Below are 19,071 nucleotides of genomic sequence, written 5' to 3'. Positions count from 1 at the left end.
GCAGGGACATCCATGGAAGTTTTTCATGTTTCCCTAGACCGTCGTTCATGAAAGCTAAGGCCTTTGGCTTCCGGGCCATCGGGCAGAAAACGGTCCTCTCTATCTGACTGAAGGCAAACACACTTTGCTTCTCACGGATGTGTGCCGGTCAAAAGCTTATTCCTCTGGAGGAGAGAGGGAATCCTCTCCTGGTCGGCATCCTGAATTGCAACAAAGGAGAAGTCTACTACTCTTTCTCTCCAGACCCCTCTCAGGTACAAGTGCCATCAGAAAGAATTTAAGAACACTGAGAAATCACTCCCTTCAAAGCCTAGGGCTGCAGAGCCTTAGAGCATTGGGAGCTCATGCCCTGCTCCACAGACCCAGGGCGATATGAAATTAAGGAAGCCCTGTTAGGTTTCTCGAGGGCGACAGGCTCCAGAGTCGTATTTCTTGGAATCTGCAATGCTGAAGATTGCACCCAATGCTGTCTACTTGAAGCAATCCCTGGAAATGCTTCCTGGCTTGGAAAGAGTCACACACCTCAGAGCATGTCACAATAAAAATGTTGGCTAAGACACTGAGATAGTTCGTTTTACAACGAGGTGACTTGTGCAGGCAATCACCCTGGAGGGTTTGGGCCCATCCTAAAGACACAGCCCATCCACGTTGTACCAGAAATCACTCCGCTGGCTCCCCCAGAGAGTGCGCGGAGGCCTCCTCCTACATGGCAGAACTCAGTCAACACTCGAGCATCCGTGGACCATTGAAAGCTGCCGCACCACTGGGAATTTCCATACCTTTTCATCCCAGAGTCTAAGCGTGTAGATATCTGGCCACAGGCTCCTTACCTTGTTCGGAAAGAGCCTCTAGGCCTGGAACCAGGGTGACATTCGGAGGTGCGACGGCAGTCCCTTCTGCGTCTGAGCATTGTGTCAGGTTGCAGTACTCCCACCTGACATTGGGATCCATCGTATAACAATAAGGGGCTGCCACAGGATCTGGATTCCTGCAGTAGTTCCTGATCAAGCCACTGGAAATTCCAAAACGATACATGTCACAAGAGGTGGGACACCATGCAGAGGCACCCCACACCGTCACCTTTCTGCTGCAGCAAGGTCATTACCGATGCCTTTTTCATATACCTTTTAAAAGTACCATATGACTGCCACAGGCACAAATGGCTCTCAATCGCTAATTCTCTCTGCACATTTCTCTTAGTTAATTGATTATTATGATTTTTTTAAAATCTAAAGTAGAAAATGCGTCTTAGAGACACTGAGATAATGCATACACGTGGCCAAAAAATGATCAGACTATTCACCTTCTGCCATCTGCCCTATCCATCTCTCTGGAATTACTGGTATGGATTTTGACATCTGTATTGTGCCATTGTTTATTCACATACAGAAGTATCTGTATCTGTCTAGCTTTCCCTCTCTCTCTCGGTAGGACTTCACATTCTAATGTGGGAGATGCAACTAACACGTAGTTCTTCAGAGAAAACACGGCATCCAGAAGGATAGCCTTTCCAGGTCAACCTCCACACACTAGGTACTCAATACATAGTGAAAAGGCTCTACGTTTCACATGGAAATGCATTGTGCAAATAGTATGTCTGGCATTCCCATATCACGTGTGTCATGTAGGTTTATCTCTGCAACACTTCTCAAAGCTGCCCTGGAAAACTTGCTCCCAGACAGGATGCAGTATCTCTAGAATGGGTTCCTCGGCAGGACCTTCTCTCTTGCTCTCAATCTATCCTCTGCTGACCGCAGCCACTTTGGGATTGAGGGAAAGGGGATGAGTTGAAAGAACAGTGGGACCCATGGCATAAAGGAAGACGGCAGGGTAGACTAAGAGATCTGAAGAGGTTGGTCAGCTACGGAGGAGCAGAAAACAATGAAGAAGGGGGCAAAGCAGGGGAGGAGTTTGGGCTGTGGGGATCTTGAAGCATTCGCTCTTCCTTATGCCTCCCGAGTATGTTGCTCCAATCTCTCAGTATCCTCACATTCATGACCTGTGACTGCCTGAGGAATTAGGAAACGTGTTATGGTCCATGGCGATCCAACACTCCCTCTCTCGAGATTCTACAGTTGTGACCTAGTCTCAACCCCAGACCCTCCATTCCAGGAAGCTCATTCAATCAGCAACTGGATGTATAAGAGCCTGAACTCTTGAAAGGCTTCCTTTTCTTCCTTGGCTTCGCTCTTTGGAATGCATGGAATATTCTCATTACACCTGAAACCTCAGATTTCCAAACTTTGTGATTGTTCTAGGATTTGCCATATCCCTTTGAACTCACATAGTAACCTTTTATTAATATTACATACCCTCGTGCATGAGGAAGGAACTTACAGTGCTACACTTCCCATTATTCCCTACATGATTTATGTTACCTGTTCAAATTTTTACTTCTACATATGCTAAAGTTAAATATATTTGTATCATTTTGCTTCAAGTATTCAATTCTCATTTAAAAAGTTATAGAAATTTGATCAAGAACACATTCAGCATTTTCCTCTACATTTGTGAATTTCTAGGTTCTTCACTAGGTGGGCTGCAGAAAATTCCGTTGTTTTACTATTCTTCTACATAATCCCTTCAGGTCACCTCTCTTGTTACATGAGCCTGCTGATTTCGAATTCTTACAGTTTCTGGGTTCTTTCTTTAGGGGAGTGCACAATATGCATTTATCCAACATGTATGATCTTTAAGGCATTTTATTTCTGGATGTAGTCTTCTCAGTTGAGCTCTTCCTTCTTATGTTTATTATTTTAATGTTATTATCTTGTTCCTGGGTTGTATACCCAGTGGCATCTTATAATTTTCATTTTAGAAATTATTTTTCTGATCCATTGAGCTTCTCGAGTCTGTGATTTTTAAATGTTCTTTATATTTGGAAAGTGTTCAGTCATTCTTGCTTTTGGTATATATTTCTGTTCCAATCTCCTTCCCCCTTTCTGTGACTTGCTTCCCACATGTAGGAAATCTTTTTATGTTTTCCTTCACATCTGTGTGGCTCGGTTGATTTCATTTTTCAGCATTTGTGGATGTGTGTGTGTTTGTAAGCTTATACATGTTTGAGTGTGTCTGCATGCGTGTGTTTTGTGTGTGTATCTGGTTCTGTAGGTTCTATGCAATTATTTTTCATTTACTTTTTTCTTCTGAAATATCTATCTCGATGGGGAGGCCATCCAGTAGTTTTTTCCTTTAAGACATATCTCTTAGTCATTCTTTTTTTGATTTGGCTCTTTATATTGTTTCTGTCTCTGGATAAGGTATCTGTTTCACTCCATATTCTAAACATTTCTGTCTCTTCTGGATCTGTTTGTATTGACTGATTTTTCTCCTGCTCCTGGGTCACACTAAAAGGTTTCTATGTGTACTCAAGTTTTATATTTAGGCTTCGCATTGTGGATACTGCATAACTGAGCCACTTGACTTTGATGTTTACCTCTGATGGTTGAGTTTTCCTCTCACAGGCAATTCATTGACTTGGACATCATTCTGATGCTTGGAGACTTGCTTTTCACCTTTGCTATTGTTTGTCTGGAGCTGCCTTTATTGTAAGAATATACTAATTCTACTCCTGAAGTATGGCTTTTCCTGGGTCTCTACTGAATGCCCAAGATGTTCAGTGAAGTCTCTCTCCTTTGTCTGGTCCGAATTCCAATATCCCTTATTGCTATTTGAGCTCTGTCATATTTATTGAGCTCACTGTTCTATTGTAGTTGCTATTCTTCCATAGATGTTATTTGCCCTACTTTCTTGTGGACCTATTTTCTGTGTACATGCAGCTTCATGTTTAGCCAACGACTCGAGGAGACTTCTATGCATATTCCTAGAGCTCCTTTCCTCCACAAATCTGTTCTCATTCTTAGCAGGCCTAGAAAATCCTAGCCACCTGAATAATCCCAAACTATAATGTCTCTCCTCTCTTCAGCAAGATGGCTACAGTTCTTTTGGGCTCCATCTCTTCCTCTTTGGTGCAGGAAGGGCATCCAGGAAGAAAACCAGTGCATCTGTTGAGTTGATCTCATTGTTCTCTCTCTCGCAATATTCTTGGTCCTCTACTGTCTATTGTACAACATGTGGATATCATTTTTTCTTGTCTTTGGTAGTCACTTATGTGTGAAAGACTGGCCATGGTGTGGTCAGAACCCAGCTTCTATCTTCCCACACTTTTTAGTTTTTCACATCTGTCTCATTGCTTACTTTCATCTGCCTTCTTGTCTTTGCTTTTCTCTTCCTGGCAACTCGTATTCCTTTAGACCACCGCTGCTCAGGACCCGGGGTGTTTCTACCCATTGGAATAGACACAGATACAGAAAAATACCATTTCTCCATAGAGATGCACATATAATTTCCTTGTTAGCCAAGACAGAAAAGGCCAACACAACCTTCACTTCAAGAATTGGAGATTAGAATGACAGAATTTCAAGAGGTAAAGATCACATTGACCTTTAGTGAGTGTTGTTGAAGCTGACTCTGTGTAAACATTCCGATTTTCCATTATTGTGACCTCACCACCTCCAGATATTCTCCTGATTTTATCAAACTCTTAGGAAAGAGAGCCAGCTTAACATTTCTCTTCTGTCAGACTCTTTGCTCAAAGTAATGTTCCTCACACATTTTGCCATGCATTCTGTGCATGAGAAAAATTTAGTTGTAAGAAGTTAGCTTGATGTACACCTTTTCTAAGACAAATTTTACTTGGACCTTGTTTTGCTTACTGTAAGATTAATGACATACGCATTTGGGTAGTTTTCTGTGGTTCTATTATGCTGATGTGGTTCCATAGATGACCAAGCTTGGCAGGTCCTTCCTGTGACAGTGGTGGAGGATGTGCCTTGATAACTCTGTCCATCACCATGGTAGCAATCCTGGACCACACGGCTTTGCTCAGGTAGTGCTAAAATTAAAACAGAAAAAATCAAGCTGAATAGTTCTTAGAACAGAAAAACATGTGAAGTCATTTATGACACAAACAGGAAAAAGTCTTTGAGAATTATGACCATTCTCTGTTCTTGATTAGCAGGCAGAGAGATGTGCAAAAAGCCCAAGGAATAGATTCATAGCATTCTGGAACTTTATTTAGTTCTTAGAAATATTTCATTTAAAGGTTTAGAGGAAGTTAACATATCAGAATTCTTCTCACCAGAAACTATGCTCACGTGCAAGCTCTTTTTTAGAAATCTCTTCTTAATGTTCATGAGGAACACAGGACAGGAGAGACTAGAAAGAGATACATTTGGCACTGCAAGCTGTAGGTGGTGATTGGCTGTCAGGGTCAAATGTGAAAACCTTGCACGATTCCCTAGACCATTACTCAGAAAAGCCAAAGCCTTAAGCTTCTGGGCAATGGGGGAGAAAATGGTTCTGCATCTAGAACTGCAGGCAAAGCCCTTCACTTCTCAGGGATAGGTAGATGATCAAATCTTATTTTCTTAGAGGAGAGACAGGAAATTTTCTTGTGCCCAGCATCCTGCATTGCAACGTAGCAGACATCTGCTACTCTTTCTCTCCAAACCTACCACACGTTCAAGTTCCATCCGAATAAGGCACAAGAACACTGAGAATGCATTCCCTTCAAAGCCTAGGTGTGCACAACTTGACTAAGACTGAAGTGGCTCCAGGAGATACAGCATTTGTTTATTTCCACCAAAGATTGAGCATTCATTAACAATAAACAGCAGTTTCAATGGGGTTAGATTATGTGTATGAAGATATCCCATCTGTAGTGCAGGGATGCAGCGACTGCTAAAATCTAAGAATAGACAGGAACACTGAGAAAATTCTTCCACACCCCAGGCCCCACTCTAAGCAAAAGATAGCAGCAGCCCATCACTGGAGGAATTTAAACCTGTGGTGCATTTAAGATAAAAGCAACAAGCACAAATGCCAAATTCAATTCAACTAGTGACTAGATTGACTCAATTGACCACAAAACATATTTTCAGGAGAAGATGGGTGCCCATTTCAAAGCATAAATAATATTTACTGCAATCTCTACTCTTCTTCTATTTATGATACCCAGTGGTTGATTAAATAATTACAAGACACACCAAAAACTCAAGAGGGAAGATAAGCCACTGTTAAATAATAAAGCAATCAAGACAGACAGACTCAGAAAAGACACCATCTGGAAACTATCAGTTTGGGTTTGTCTGATACCTATGTTAATATGTTAAAGAATATTTTGGTAAAGGTGGACAATATCCATGGATAGGTGGAGAATTTCAGCAAAGAGATGGAAACTATAGAAAAGAGTAACATGAAAGTGCTAGTAAGAGATTTATAATATCAGAGATGAAGAATTCTCTGAAGGCACTGAGGAGCCAACTAGACACAACTAACAAAACAATCCATAAACTTGAACATAGTTTACTAGAACTTATCCAAACCAACACAGATACAAAAAAAAAAAAATTCCTGACAAAAAAAAGCAGAACAAGCATATAAGGTTTATGAAACTACATGAATGATCTAACATTTGAATACTTACAGTCCCAAAAGAAGAATACAGAGAGAGAGAAGTGGAAAAAAAAAAAAAAACAGCAGAACAGATAATGGCTATGAATTTTATAAAAACAATAAAAATCAACAATCTGCAAATCCAAGGAGCTCAGGGAACCTCAAGCAGAATAAATATGAAAAATTAATAATAAATAAATCATAGTCAAACTGTTGAAAAACAATGAGAGTATCTTAAAGGCAGTCAGAGAAAAAGGAACTATTGAATACAAAGAAACAAAGATCAGATTTCTAGTCAGAAACTATTCAAAACAGATAATGGAACATCATTGTTAAAGTGATACAAGGAATGAAACTCTCAACCCAGTATCCATACTCAGCAAAATAACTTTTAAAAACTGAACACAAAATTAAGACTTCTTCAGAAAAAGAAAAGCTGAAAGACATCAGCAGCAGCAGTCCCGTGCTATAAGAAATGCTAAAGGTTGTTTTTCACAGAAAGAATGTGACTCCAGATGGAAAGTGGGATCCACCATAAAAGATAAGGAGCACCAGAAATGGTAAAATAAAGAAATTATTCAAAATATTTGTAGTCATAATCACTTTAAAACAAAACCGATTATTCAGGGTAAAAATAGTGTCAATGTATTGCGAGAGCTATAACATAATAGAAGTAAGCCTCTATTACAAAGAGCAATAGCACAACATTTTGGGAGGGAGGAAGGAGAAGTGCAATGATATAAGGTTTCTATATACCCAGTAGAATTCTTTCATTTGAAGGTGGAATGTGAAAAAATCAAAGGGTATATTATAAACATTGTGGAAAATAATAAAACCATTAAAAATTAATTTAATAAGTAAGTAGTGGAGATAAACTCAATCTAAATGAAGGCAGAAAAATATGAAAAAAGGAAGAAAGTTTAAATGGGACAAGGAGAAATAACCAACTTGATGGTAGATTTAAATTCAATCTTATTAACAATTACTTTAATGCAAATGGTCTGAACATCTCAATTTAAAAACTGAGAAAAATATATACAAATACTAGTGAAAACAGAGCTGTGAAGGCTGTATTCATAACAGTGCAAATAGACTTCAGAACAAGGAATGCTTCCAGAGATAAGAAGAGACATTACATAATGATAAAGCGTTCATTTCATCAAGAAGACCTAACAATCCAAAATACACATGTGCCTAGACGTAACAGAGCTTCAAAATATATAAAACAGAGTTGCAATCTAAAAGAGAAATAGACTAATCTAGAGTTAAAGTTGGACACATCACCATTAATCCTCAGCAGTCAATAAAAAAAAGAGAAAGACAAGGAGTAAGGATACAGAAGAACACCAGCAACCAACTTCACCTAATGACCTTAAGAGAACACCCCATCCAACAACAGAAGAAGACACAGTCTTTTGAAGAGTACATGAAAGTGAGTTTTAGAACTCAATAATGAGTTCTGAAGTTGAATCAGTACTAAAAAACCTACACCAGAAAAACCCCTGGACCAGAGAGATTCCTAGCCAAATTATACCAGTCATATAAAGAAGAGCTGACATAAAGCCTACTGAAACAATTCCAAAAGATCAAAGAGGAGAGACTAACTCATTCTATGAGGTCGTCATTATTCTGATATGGAACAACAAAAAAAGAAAACTTCAAGCCAATATCCTTGATGAACACAGATGCAAAAATTCTCAATAAAATACTAGTAATTGAATCCAAGAGTACATCAAAAAGCTAATCCACCACAATTAAGTAGGTTTTATTTCTGGGATGTAAGGTTGGTTCAATGTACACAAATCAATAAATGAGATTAATGACATAAGTTGTATTATTCAGGGTTCTCTAGAGGGACAGAACTAATAGGATATATATATATATAAAGGGGAGTTTATTAAGTAGTATTAACTCAGCAGATCACAAGGTTCCACAACAGACCCTTTGCAAGCTGAGAAGCAAGAAAGCCACTCCAACCCCCAACGCTGAAGAACTTGAAGTCTGATGTTCAAGGGCAGGAAGCACTCAGCACAGGAGAAAGATGTAGACTGGGAAGCTAATTCAGTCAAGCCTTTTCACATTTTTCTCCCTGCTTTACAATCTGGCCACACTGGCACTTGATTAGATGGTTTGCACCCAGATTAAGGGTGGGTCTGCCTTCCCAGCCCACTGACTCAAATGTTAGTCTCCTTTGGCCACACCCTCACAGACATACCCAAGATTAATACTTTGCATCCTTCAATCCAATCAAGTTGACAGTATTAACCATCACAAGTCCACTCTTTGTCAACTTGAACCCATACACACATCCTGAAATCATACATAATCTTCAAATAAAGATAATAATAAGGTCATAATTATACCTAACATAATACAACCATCCTCATACAACCAGAAACGCACCAATCCCCAAACCAAATGTTATTACATAAGGTTAACAATACTTAAATGCTGATACGAACAACACTTAAATGCTTAAATGCTGAGGTGAAGTCCATAAATCTAAAGTCACATGATAAAGGAAAAACAAAGGAAACAAAATAAAGATATTTTCTTAGCACAAGTATACACATGCACTTAGAAAGGGGATGTAGTGCTGCAGCTGTCCACTTTCGGGTGGTGCCTGCATATCATGCAGAACCATCTGTGAACCAGTCCTTAGTCTTCCCTGCCTCTGTCAACTGATCATAGGGAACTCCCCATGAGGCCTTTCGTGCAGGCTGGGCGGTGGGGGGAAGGCGGGGTGGCACGAGTGGAGAACATGGGCATTTGAGCTACTTCCTTAAGTAACTTACTTGTGCCTTCAGGACCTGCTCAAGCCCTATCACATATATACCACTTCAATTTGATGATGAAATGCCACTGTGCCGACCCACCTTACGGCTAGATGGGTCAGAAAGCACCCAGTTCGTGATAGGCAGTTCAGGTAGCATGGTGACTTTATGACCAACAGTCAAATTTCAGTTTCCACCAAAGCCGAATAACAGACCAAGAGCTGTCTCTCAAAAGGAGAGTAGTTATCTGCAGAAGTGGCAGGGCCTTGCTCCAAAATCCTAGAAGTCTCCACTGTGATTCACCCATGGGGGCCTGCCAAAGGCTCCAAACAGCATCCCTATCTGCCACTGACACCTCAAGCACCATTGGATCTGAGGGGTCATGTGACCCAAGTGGCAGAGCAGCTTGCAAAGCAGCCTGGACCTGTTGCAGAGCCTTCTTTTGTTCTAGACTGCACTTAAATCTGGCAGCATTTCAGGTCACTCGATAAACAGGCCAGAGTAACACACCCAAATGAGGAATGTGTTGCCTCCAAAATCCAAATAGGCCCATTAGGCATTGTGTCTCTTTCTTGGTTGTAACAGGGGCCAAATGCAGCAACTTATGTTTCACCTTAGAAGGAATATCTCCATAGGTCTCATGCCACTGGAACCCTAGAAATTTTACCAAGGTAGAAAGTCTCTAAATTTTAGTTGGATTTATTTCCCATCCTCTGGCATACAAATGTCTCACCAATAAGTCCAGTGTGTTTGCTACTTCTTGCTCACTGTATCCAATCATCATAATGTCATGAATGTAATAGACCAGTGTTATATCTTGTGGAAGTGAAAAGCGAGCAAGGTCTCTCCAAATAAGATTATGACACAGAGCTGGAGAGTTGATATACTCCTGAGGTAGGATGGTAAAGGTATATTGCTGGCCTTGTCAGCTGAAGGCAAATTGCTTCTGGTGGGTCTTATGGACAGGAATGGAGAAAAAGCCATTTGCCAAGCCAATGGCTGCACACCAGGCACCAGGAGATGTGTTAATTTACTCAACCAACGAAACCACATCTGGTGCAGCAGCTGCGATTGGAGTTGCCACTTGGTTAAGCTTAAAATAATCCACCATCATTTTCCAAGATCCATCTGTCCTCAGCACAGGTCAAATGGGAGAGTTGAACAGGGATGTGGTGGGAATCACCACCCCTCCATCTTTCAAGTCCTTGATGGTGACACTAATCACTTCAGTCCCTACAGGGATAGGATATTGTTTTTGATTTTTTATTTTTCTAGGTAAAGACAGCTCTAATGGCTTCCATTTGACCTTTCCCACCATAATAGCCCTCACCCTACCAGTCAGGGAGCCAATGTGGCATTTCTGCCAGCTGATAAGTATGTCTATGCAAATTATGCATTTTGGCACTGGGAAAATGACCACAAGATAAGTCCAGGGACCCACTGGAACCACTGTAAGTCAGACATGAGCTAAAACTCCATTACTTACCTGACCTTCATAAGCCCCTGCTTTAACTGGGGGACCACAATAACGTTTTGGATACCCTGGAATCAATATCAGCAGAGCCAGTGTCCGGTACTTTCTGAAATGTCTCATTAGTTCCCTTTCCCCGGTGCACAGTTACCCTGGTAAAAGGCCAGAAGTCTCCTTGGGGAAAGATGGGAGAAAGATTAACAGCATATATTGTCAGTAGCCTAGTGGGGTCCTTCCTCAAGGGGATCCAGCCTCCCCTTCATTCAGTGGGTTCTGGAACTGTAACAGGTTCAAGTCTGGAAATTGATTGAGGGGCCATGATTCTCTGTTTTTATAATTCAGATTAGTCTTTTGTCCATTCTACCTGGCAGTTTTCTGTTTATATAAATCAAGTAGGAATGCGGTAGGTTTCCTGTCAATTTTACTTCTAGGAACACTGTGATTAATTAGCCAATGCCAGAGCTCTACATGAGTCAGACTATTCTGATTGCCACTTTGCTTCTGCTGTCCATTATGGTAGCTATGCCCACCTTGCCTTTGATGGTTCAGTGCCGACACTTGGCCCCTGCTACCTCAGGATCCAATTATTCTCATTGTATTTAAATTTTGTAGTTGAGTGACTGTGGTTCCTACTGTTAGATCTGACATACAGAGAAGAGCAATTACAGGGCTCTTCAAAAACACAGGTGCTGCTCTCACAAATCTATTTCACAAAGCACTGGCCAAGGGTATGTCTTCTGGAACCTCCCAGCTTGGATGTGTAGGTCTAAAGTGACTAATCCACTCCACCATCCTAATCTCCCTAAGCCTTTGGATCACTTCCTCTACATTAAACCAAGGAAGATCAGGCATTTCCAGTTCACTCACATTGGACCATCTTTTAATCCATATAATCTGTATTTCAGCTAACTATTATAACCCTTTTTTTGTTTTTTGTTTTTTTTTTCTGGAGATGGAGTCTTGCTCTGTTACCAGGCTGGAGTGCAGTGGGGCGAACTTGGTTCACTGCAACCTCTGCCTCACAGGTTCAAGCAATTCTCCTGCCTCAGCCTCCCTCCCAAGTAGCTGGGATTATAGTTACACATCACCACACCCAGCTAATTTTTGTATTTTTAGCAGAGACAGGGTTTCACCATTTTAGCCAGGATCGTCTCAATCTCCTGACCCTGTGATCTGCCCTCCCCCGCCTCCCAAAGTGCTGGGATTACAGGCATGCGCCACTGCTTCCAGCCCTATCAGAACTTTTTCTAAGTCCCCGAGCTGCAACATTAAATGCAGAATCCCTACTTAGTAGGGCCAAATCAATAAATTCAGCTTGATCCAACTCTATGTCCCTTCCACCATGATCCCATACCCTTAATATCCATTCCCATGCCTATTCTCCAGATTTCTGCTAATATAAATTAGAAAACTTAAGCAGTTCTTTTAGAGTGTAATGCACCTCCTCATGGATCACACTCTGAAACTCACCTCTGGGGCCCGCAAGGACTTTAGTCTAGTTATAGGTCTAGAAGCATTCAGGGGCATTAGGGGTGCCTCCTGAGGAGAATCAACATTATCTTGCCTGGCAACTGCCTCAGGGGAGGCCATCACTGTTGCCTCAGGTAGTGCAGGGTTTATATCCTCAGACAAAGGTGGAAAGGCTAATGGCAGCACAGGTCAGGGAGAGGATGTTACCACTACTGGGGATGGGGAAACTGTTTCTTCTGGCAAAAAAGTTTCATCAGAATTCACAAACTCTGTGTCCTCAGCTTCATTAGGGTCCTCCCACACATTCCCACTTCAAGTTCCAGGGTCCCATTTTTTTCCAGTCAAAGCCCTCACTTTAACAGTAAACACCTGGCAAGGCTGTGCATGCACCTCTTGTTGCAGGTCAGCTACTCGCATGATAACAGCTTGTCTCTGTTTTTCCACAATTTCAACTCTTTCTCTACAGGAGTTAAGACTCTCATTCAGGGCAATCTTAGCAGATTTGTGGCTCAGTATCTGCTTCTGAAGCCGGGAGACAAGATTCCCTGAGATCATGATTTTCTTTCATTACTTTCTCCAGTGAACTTAGGAGCAACCAACCAACTTCATTATGTTCCTTGGTTCTCCACATATAGTCAAAGATATTATGTATAGAGTCACTAAACTCCTTGCCTCTCGTAAGAGATGAATCAGTAGTGTCACATGCATTTATTTTGCATAACTCTCTAAACTGTTCAGGCCAAGTACTATCAGTGTTCTCCATACTATTAGAAGTAGAGTCCTTAGCATTTTTTGGTCTAATCATATTAATCAGCCAACACCAGAAGTCCCGAAACCAATGAAAGAACTCCATCCTTAATATTCTGTTCCTCTAGAACCACTCCTGGTATGAAAATCTGTATTAGTCGGGGTTCTCTAGAGGGACAGAACTAATAGGAGATATATCTATATCTATATTAGATATAGATATAATATATATCCAATAATATATTAGATATAGATATATTATATCTATGTCTATATCTATGCTTCAATGGCAGGAAGTATCCAGCACAGGAGAAAGATGTAGGCTGGGAAGCTAAGCTAGTCTAGCCTTTTTACATTTTTCTGCCAGCTCTATATTCTGGCTGTACTAGCAGCTGATTAGATGATGCCCACCCAGATTAAGGGTGGGTCTGCCTTCCCAGCCCACTGACTCAGATGTTAATCTCCTTTGGTAACACCCTCACAGACACACAAAGGATGAATACTTTGTATCCTTCAATCCAATCAAGTTGATGTTATTAACTATCACATAAACAAAACTAATATCCTCAAATATGTATCTTAAGGATGGTTGTCCTTTATACCACATCATTGAGGTTCTTTGAATTTCCTGAGTTTGTATGTCAAACTCTCTAGTGAGATTGGAGAAATTTTCATGGATAAGATCCTCAAATATATTTTCCAAGTTGCTTACTCTCTCTCCCTTTCAGGGGTACCAATGAGTCATAGATTTGGTCTCTTTACATAACCCCATATTTCTTAGAGGCTTTATTCATTTTTTAAAATCCTTTTTTCTTTATTTTTGTCTGATTAGGTAAATTTGAAGAAACAGTATTCAAGCTCTGATATTCTTTCCTCAGCTACTTCTATTTTGCTGTTAATACTTCTGATCATGATGACATTCAATAGTGAGTTTTGTAGCTCTACCAGAGAGGCTTGGTTCTTTTTTCAAATGGGTTGTCTTTCATCTCTTCAATCCGTTTTACTGCATTCCTTAGATTCCTTGAAAGAGGTTTCAATTCTCTCCTGAATCTCAATGCTCTTTGTTGCCATCCAGATTCTGAATTCTATGTCTGTGATTTCAGTCATTTCCTTCTGGTTAGGAACCATTGCTGGAGAACTAGTGTGATCATTTGGAGATAAGGAAACAGTTTGACTTTGACAGTTGCTAGAATTCTTGTGCTGGTTCTTTCTGTACTGATGTTCCTTTAACTGTGATATAATTTGAGTATTGTCAGTTGACTTCACTTCTCGATATTTTCAGAGGGCCAAGGTGGTGTACAAGATCTTTATTTGTGACTGAATTCTTGTTCATGGTTTTACAGGGGCATATATTACCAAAGTATTTTTGATATTGAAGTTTGGGCTGCAAACTAACAGATGGGTCTTACATGTAATAACCAATAAGTAGGGTCTTGCTCAGCCACATGGCTCCTCTGTATTTCTTCATAATTGCTTCTCTCCCACTTGAGTGCTGGCTGCAGATCTCAGCTTAGCACTCTTCCCCTGTGTACCACAGACCTGAGGCAAGCTCAGGCTTCCTGTTCACTCCATAGCTTGGGGGCAGCAGGGTCAGGGGCCTCAGGGTGCTTGCAGGGATGACACACTGGCCTCTTTTCCATAGGGTGACTGGGGCACACTGGGGTGTGAGTAAAGCACTCAGGATCATTTTTCCTTCCCTAGTCCAAGTACAGCAAAGGGCAGTACAACTGCAGTGGCAGTGGCAGAAGGACTTTCAGTCACCTCTGGGAGCTCCACCCCACAAAAACACAGAGTGCAGCCAGTGGAAATGTTCAGCTGAGTGTGAGGTGTCTGCACTGTGGGCCCAAGCCAGGAGCCCTGCCTAGTGAAGAGTAGCAGGTGAAAGCTCACAAGAAAGAGAAACTGGAATTAACCCCTGCTGTGTGCTGGAGGTGTCAGGGAAGTGACCCGGTCCCCTTTTTCTTTCTCAAGCCCAAAGGCATTAAGGGCAGTCCTGCTGCAGCTGCAATGGCAGAGGGGCTGCAGGTTGTCTCTGGGATTTTCTCCCAGAGAAGCACAGACCCAACACTGACTAAAATGTTCAGGCAGGGCCAGGGTGGCTCTGATCTGCCCAGTGAGGAGTACCAGGGGCAGGGGCCAGAGCAGAAAACAGTGTGGCCACTTTTCCATAAGGCAGGTACACTGTGCTGGAGGTCCGTGAGAGTCTTGAAGCTCTTTGCTTCCTCCTGAGCCTGCACTTTAATCTCAAGAGTTTGAGATGAACAGTGGTAAGGAAGAAAGCACAACAGATATGGCTAATGAAACCCAGGAAGACAAGTCAATGTATAGAAGTAATTCCAACCTAAAGAAATACTTTTTAAAATCATATTTATAGAGGTTTGCAATGATACTAAAAACAATATTGCAAGTCATTATTAAGAATACAAGAAGTACAATGTTTCTTGTCTTCTTTAACACCTGTGATGCAGCTGTTTGATATGAATTCTACCTAATGGCTGCATTGCCCCTTGCCACCACCCAAAGAAGGTTGTAAAGCACTCAGATCTATATTAACTGCAACTGTGTACCCCTTAGGAATTTTTCCTTTGCCCTCTTCCCTCCCTATCAGTATGTATCTAGCAGCATTCTGAAAAGTTAACTGTACAATGAGGGACTGCTGGGCGTCTTAAGGGGCATTTCTTTCTGCCTACGTATTCCCCCTCCTCCGCTCATATCTAGCATGTAGGCCTTGGGTAATCTCTGGGGTTTCAGATTTTCCAGACCTCCACTTTCTCAGGGGCTTCCACCTCCTGCTTGTATCTAGCTATCTGCCTACTCTAACCATAAAACCTTAAATAAGAATAAATCGTATGTTTGCTCTTGATTGCCATGTCATGATAAAAAAGTAGGACACCATCAGTGGCACCAATATTGACGTTGATCTGTTAATCCTTGTGTAGAAATGAACCTTGGAGGCCACTGTTTGATTTCTTACAATATATGCTTTGGTTGTAACACTGTCACTTTGACAGTTGATAAGCATCCTTCTGAATGGTCCCTCCTTTAGTTACAAAAATGTTGGTGCATGGATGATGTTGGGAATAAATAAAAAGTGAACTAAATTATGTTCTCATCTTGGGCAAAAATTAAGCAAAAAAAAAAAAAAAGGAGGGTATGCAGCTCCTCCATAAAGAAGGCCATTTATGTACTAGGCTTACTACAGTGACACACCACTATTAGTTGGGGAGAATTCAGTTTTTCCAAGGTGTTGACAGGCATCCGGATTTCAGAGGAAACTGTAAAGAAGCAGAACCTGGGACCAATACTGTGCATGATTTTCCTTTGAGATCAAATCTAAGGCAATAAATCTGTTCAAAAGCTGCTTTCTGTCTGGTCACGGCAGAGGGTGGCCAAGGAGGGCTCAGCTGTGCTCCCATTGCAAGGCTACAGAATGTCCCTTGTCGTGAGGCTCCTCAGGACACCTGGCCGAGCTTCAGTGACCCTCTTCCAAGCCTGGAGATGCCAGCTCCGTCTCTGGCACAGAATGCTAGTGATTTCCACAGGGTGAGAGGCCAAAAGAGGCTAGTAAAATGAAGATAGCCAAGCTTCCATGGAATTAGGCAACAGGACGACCTTGACCACTTTGAGGGGTGTGGTGGGGGCCACATGCAGATGGAGTGGGTTAAAGAGTGACTAGGAGAGCAGTGGGGGTGGCAGCAGGAGACAAGCCTGACTTTGAAGGCAGCCAGCCTTCTAGGGAATATGGGGTCAGGGGGAAGTTCTGAAAGATGACACACTGCATAGAGCGTGTGTTTGTATGCCGATGACAAGTATCCAGTAGGAAGGCAGACGAACAGATTCTCATTCTCAGAAAGGCCCATCCTGACCTCCTGAGGGTACACAGAGCACAAGGGGAGGACAGGGAGGGGGATGCACCCTCATTGATTCATGCAAAGTCCTCAGCCAAAGTCCACCTGCTCCCCACCTCTGCGCCTCTGTCCTTCCTCAATTTAAGATGCTCTAGGCTGGAAAACTGGATTATTGAGCAGGCATTGGCTGATGTATTCTAAACCTAATCCACTAAAAAGCACTTGAGAGATATATCAAAAGATCATCAAGAAATGGTATTTTAGGTCCATATCCGTGTCTTCACCCTGCACTGTCTTCTTATTTGAACTCCCTTTTCCAGGAAGAGTTATGCTTTGGCAAATTCTAGAGCTCACAGTGTGACTTCAAAACACACAACAAATTCAAAAGGTGTTTCCTCCAGAGAGTTAAGTTAAACATTCTGAAGAGTGTTTTTGAAATGTAGCACAGTAGGCTACAAATGATATTCCAAAAGAGGAAACTTCCATTTCCCCCTTTAACCAAGTTACCCATAACTGTGTCATGTTATTATGCTTCATAGCACATCACTGCATAGCATATCCCTCCCCAGCTCATGTCACTAGGAAATATCCGAAAACAGAATCAATTTTTTCTTTTTTTAATCTGATAATTTTTCCACAACACTTTCATTTCTCCGATTCACCTCCAGGGCTGATATGGCAATGGAGGTTTTAATAGGGTTTATTTGTTGGTGAAAAAACATTAAACACATCTTGTAATAGGAAAATAGGAAAAAAATACTTTTATATTATAGGCAAAATGTAGATGTATGTTGCTACTGAAGTAAATGTATCTGATTAATGCTGTGAGAATTTCTTCCTCACTGTGGTGTGTGAATGTGTGTGCATATTTGCATGTGTAAAAGCCTTAGCAATTTGTGAATGGAAGATGTTTCTCCACTTCTCACTAAGCATGGCTGTAAAAGAAACTTTTTCCTCTCCCTGGGCATTCCAGCACACTGGGAAGATAACACGTCCACAGAAAGTCTTGCTTTCCAAAAGAGCTTATGAGAAAATGTGCCCCTCAGGTTGGTTAAAACATATGTTAATCCTGTGGCAGGGAAATTTGTTCTAGCCTCTGGGGTGTAGCCTGCTGAATAAGTTCACAGTGATCTACATCCCAGTTTCTTGGGACTGAAATAGAATATTCATATCCCTGCACTCCCTACACACACAGACATAGATACCAATTTCCCCCCAAAAAATCTCTTTGCTTAATCTTCTCCTGCTCTGTATTTTCTTTGATATTTTTCTTGAATGGCTTCCACTAAACTCAAATGCGTTGACTCTAAAATCAACTTGTAAAATTTTATCTGGTAATTTATAGATTATATTGCAAGCATCTACCTCCCCTTCATCAGACTTTCTGTACAGGGCAAGTTCATCTAACTATGTGCTTCAAGATGGAACTCCTGAGTTCACAGTTGACTTATAAACCAAAGCATGCCCACTACAAAACTCTCACCCTCCAGAGACTTGCCTCAAGGGACAACACCCTGCTCACAAGGGCACCTGCAGTCACCAGCTCAACAACCTGGCAGATAAGGTGCCCAAGCTAGCAAGGACCCAGGCATCTTTGTTTGCTTCCTCCCCTGACTTATGAATGTGCCACTGATGGCTCCAAAAGTGCAGTGGTACGCTAGGACTCCTGCATTTCTTCCCCTAAGCTAGCTTTGGAAGTAAATCACTCTCTTTATAGCAGACTTCTGTCTTCTTAATTGGATTCTGCAAGTGGCAAACAACTAACCTGCTCTTCAGTTACACTGGGATGTGTTTAGATTTATTTTTTCACATGTTGGAACAAAGCTGAAAAAGTAAGAAGAGTCCTAGGTTTTTTCTTGGAAATCTGGCTTAAATCCAGGTTTCGTTATTTCCTTGATTTGGGAATTTGGTCATTGGGCAAATAACATGATTTTCCTAAGTCTAGATTTCTTTGTTTATAAAATGGGGATGCATATGCTACCCTACCTATACCATGAGCTAAATAAGCTAGTATTTATAAAGAACACACACTCACACTGACATCCACACACAGATATGTATGTACGTATACAAATGTGGGGACCTAATCCAAGCACTAAGTAGTTGTTGAATCATTATCTGAATACAGCATCTGGCAAATGGATGCGTGTGATTTCTCCAGGGATACTGAGGAAAGACAGAGACCCTCTCATATTGTTTTATATTGTTTTATACTCAGTACCTGTTTTAAGAAAAAACAAGGAAGTAAAATCAAAGACAGGCAGCCCAGCGCCAGGCCCAAAACCAGGCCTGGGCCTGCCTGGCC

General features: G+C 41.4%; 1 protein-coding gene across 1 annotated transcript in view; it reads right to left on the bottom strand.

Annotated features, from left to right (window-relative positions):
- LOC105492004 (lipoprotein(a)) overlaps positions 1-19,071 on the bottom strand; it is a 302,231-nt gene that overhangs the window by 188,716 nt on the left and 94,444 nt on the right. Inside the window, exons 4-5 of the mRNA XM_071095947.1 lie at positions 4,735-4,894; positions 831-1,012 (exon numbers count right to left, since the gene is read on the bottom strand). Of these exons, the coding sequence (XP_070952048.1) occupies positions 831-1,012; positions 4,735-4,894 (342 nt within the window). The remainder of the gene's footprint in view (positions 1-830; positions 1,013-4,734; positions 4,895-19,071) is intronic.

Source organism: Macaca nemestrina, chromosome 5 (assembly GCF_043159975.1).
Source record: "Macaca nemestrina isolate mMacNem1 chromosome 5, mMacNem.hap1, whole genome shotgun sequence".
NCBI classification, from domain to species: Eukaryota; Metazoa; Chordata; class Mammalia; order Primates; family Cercopithecidae; genus Macaca; species Macaca nemestrina.
Note: the sequence above shows the minus strand (reverse complement) of the source record. Positions and strands in the feature narration are given on the sequence as shown.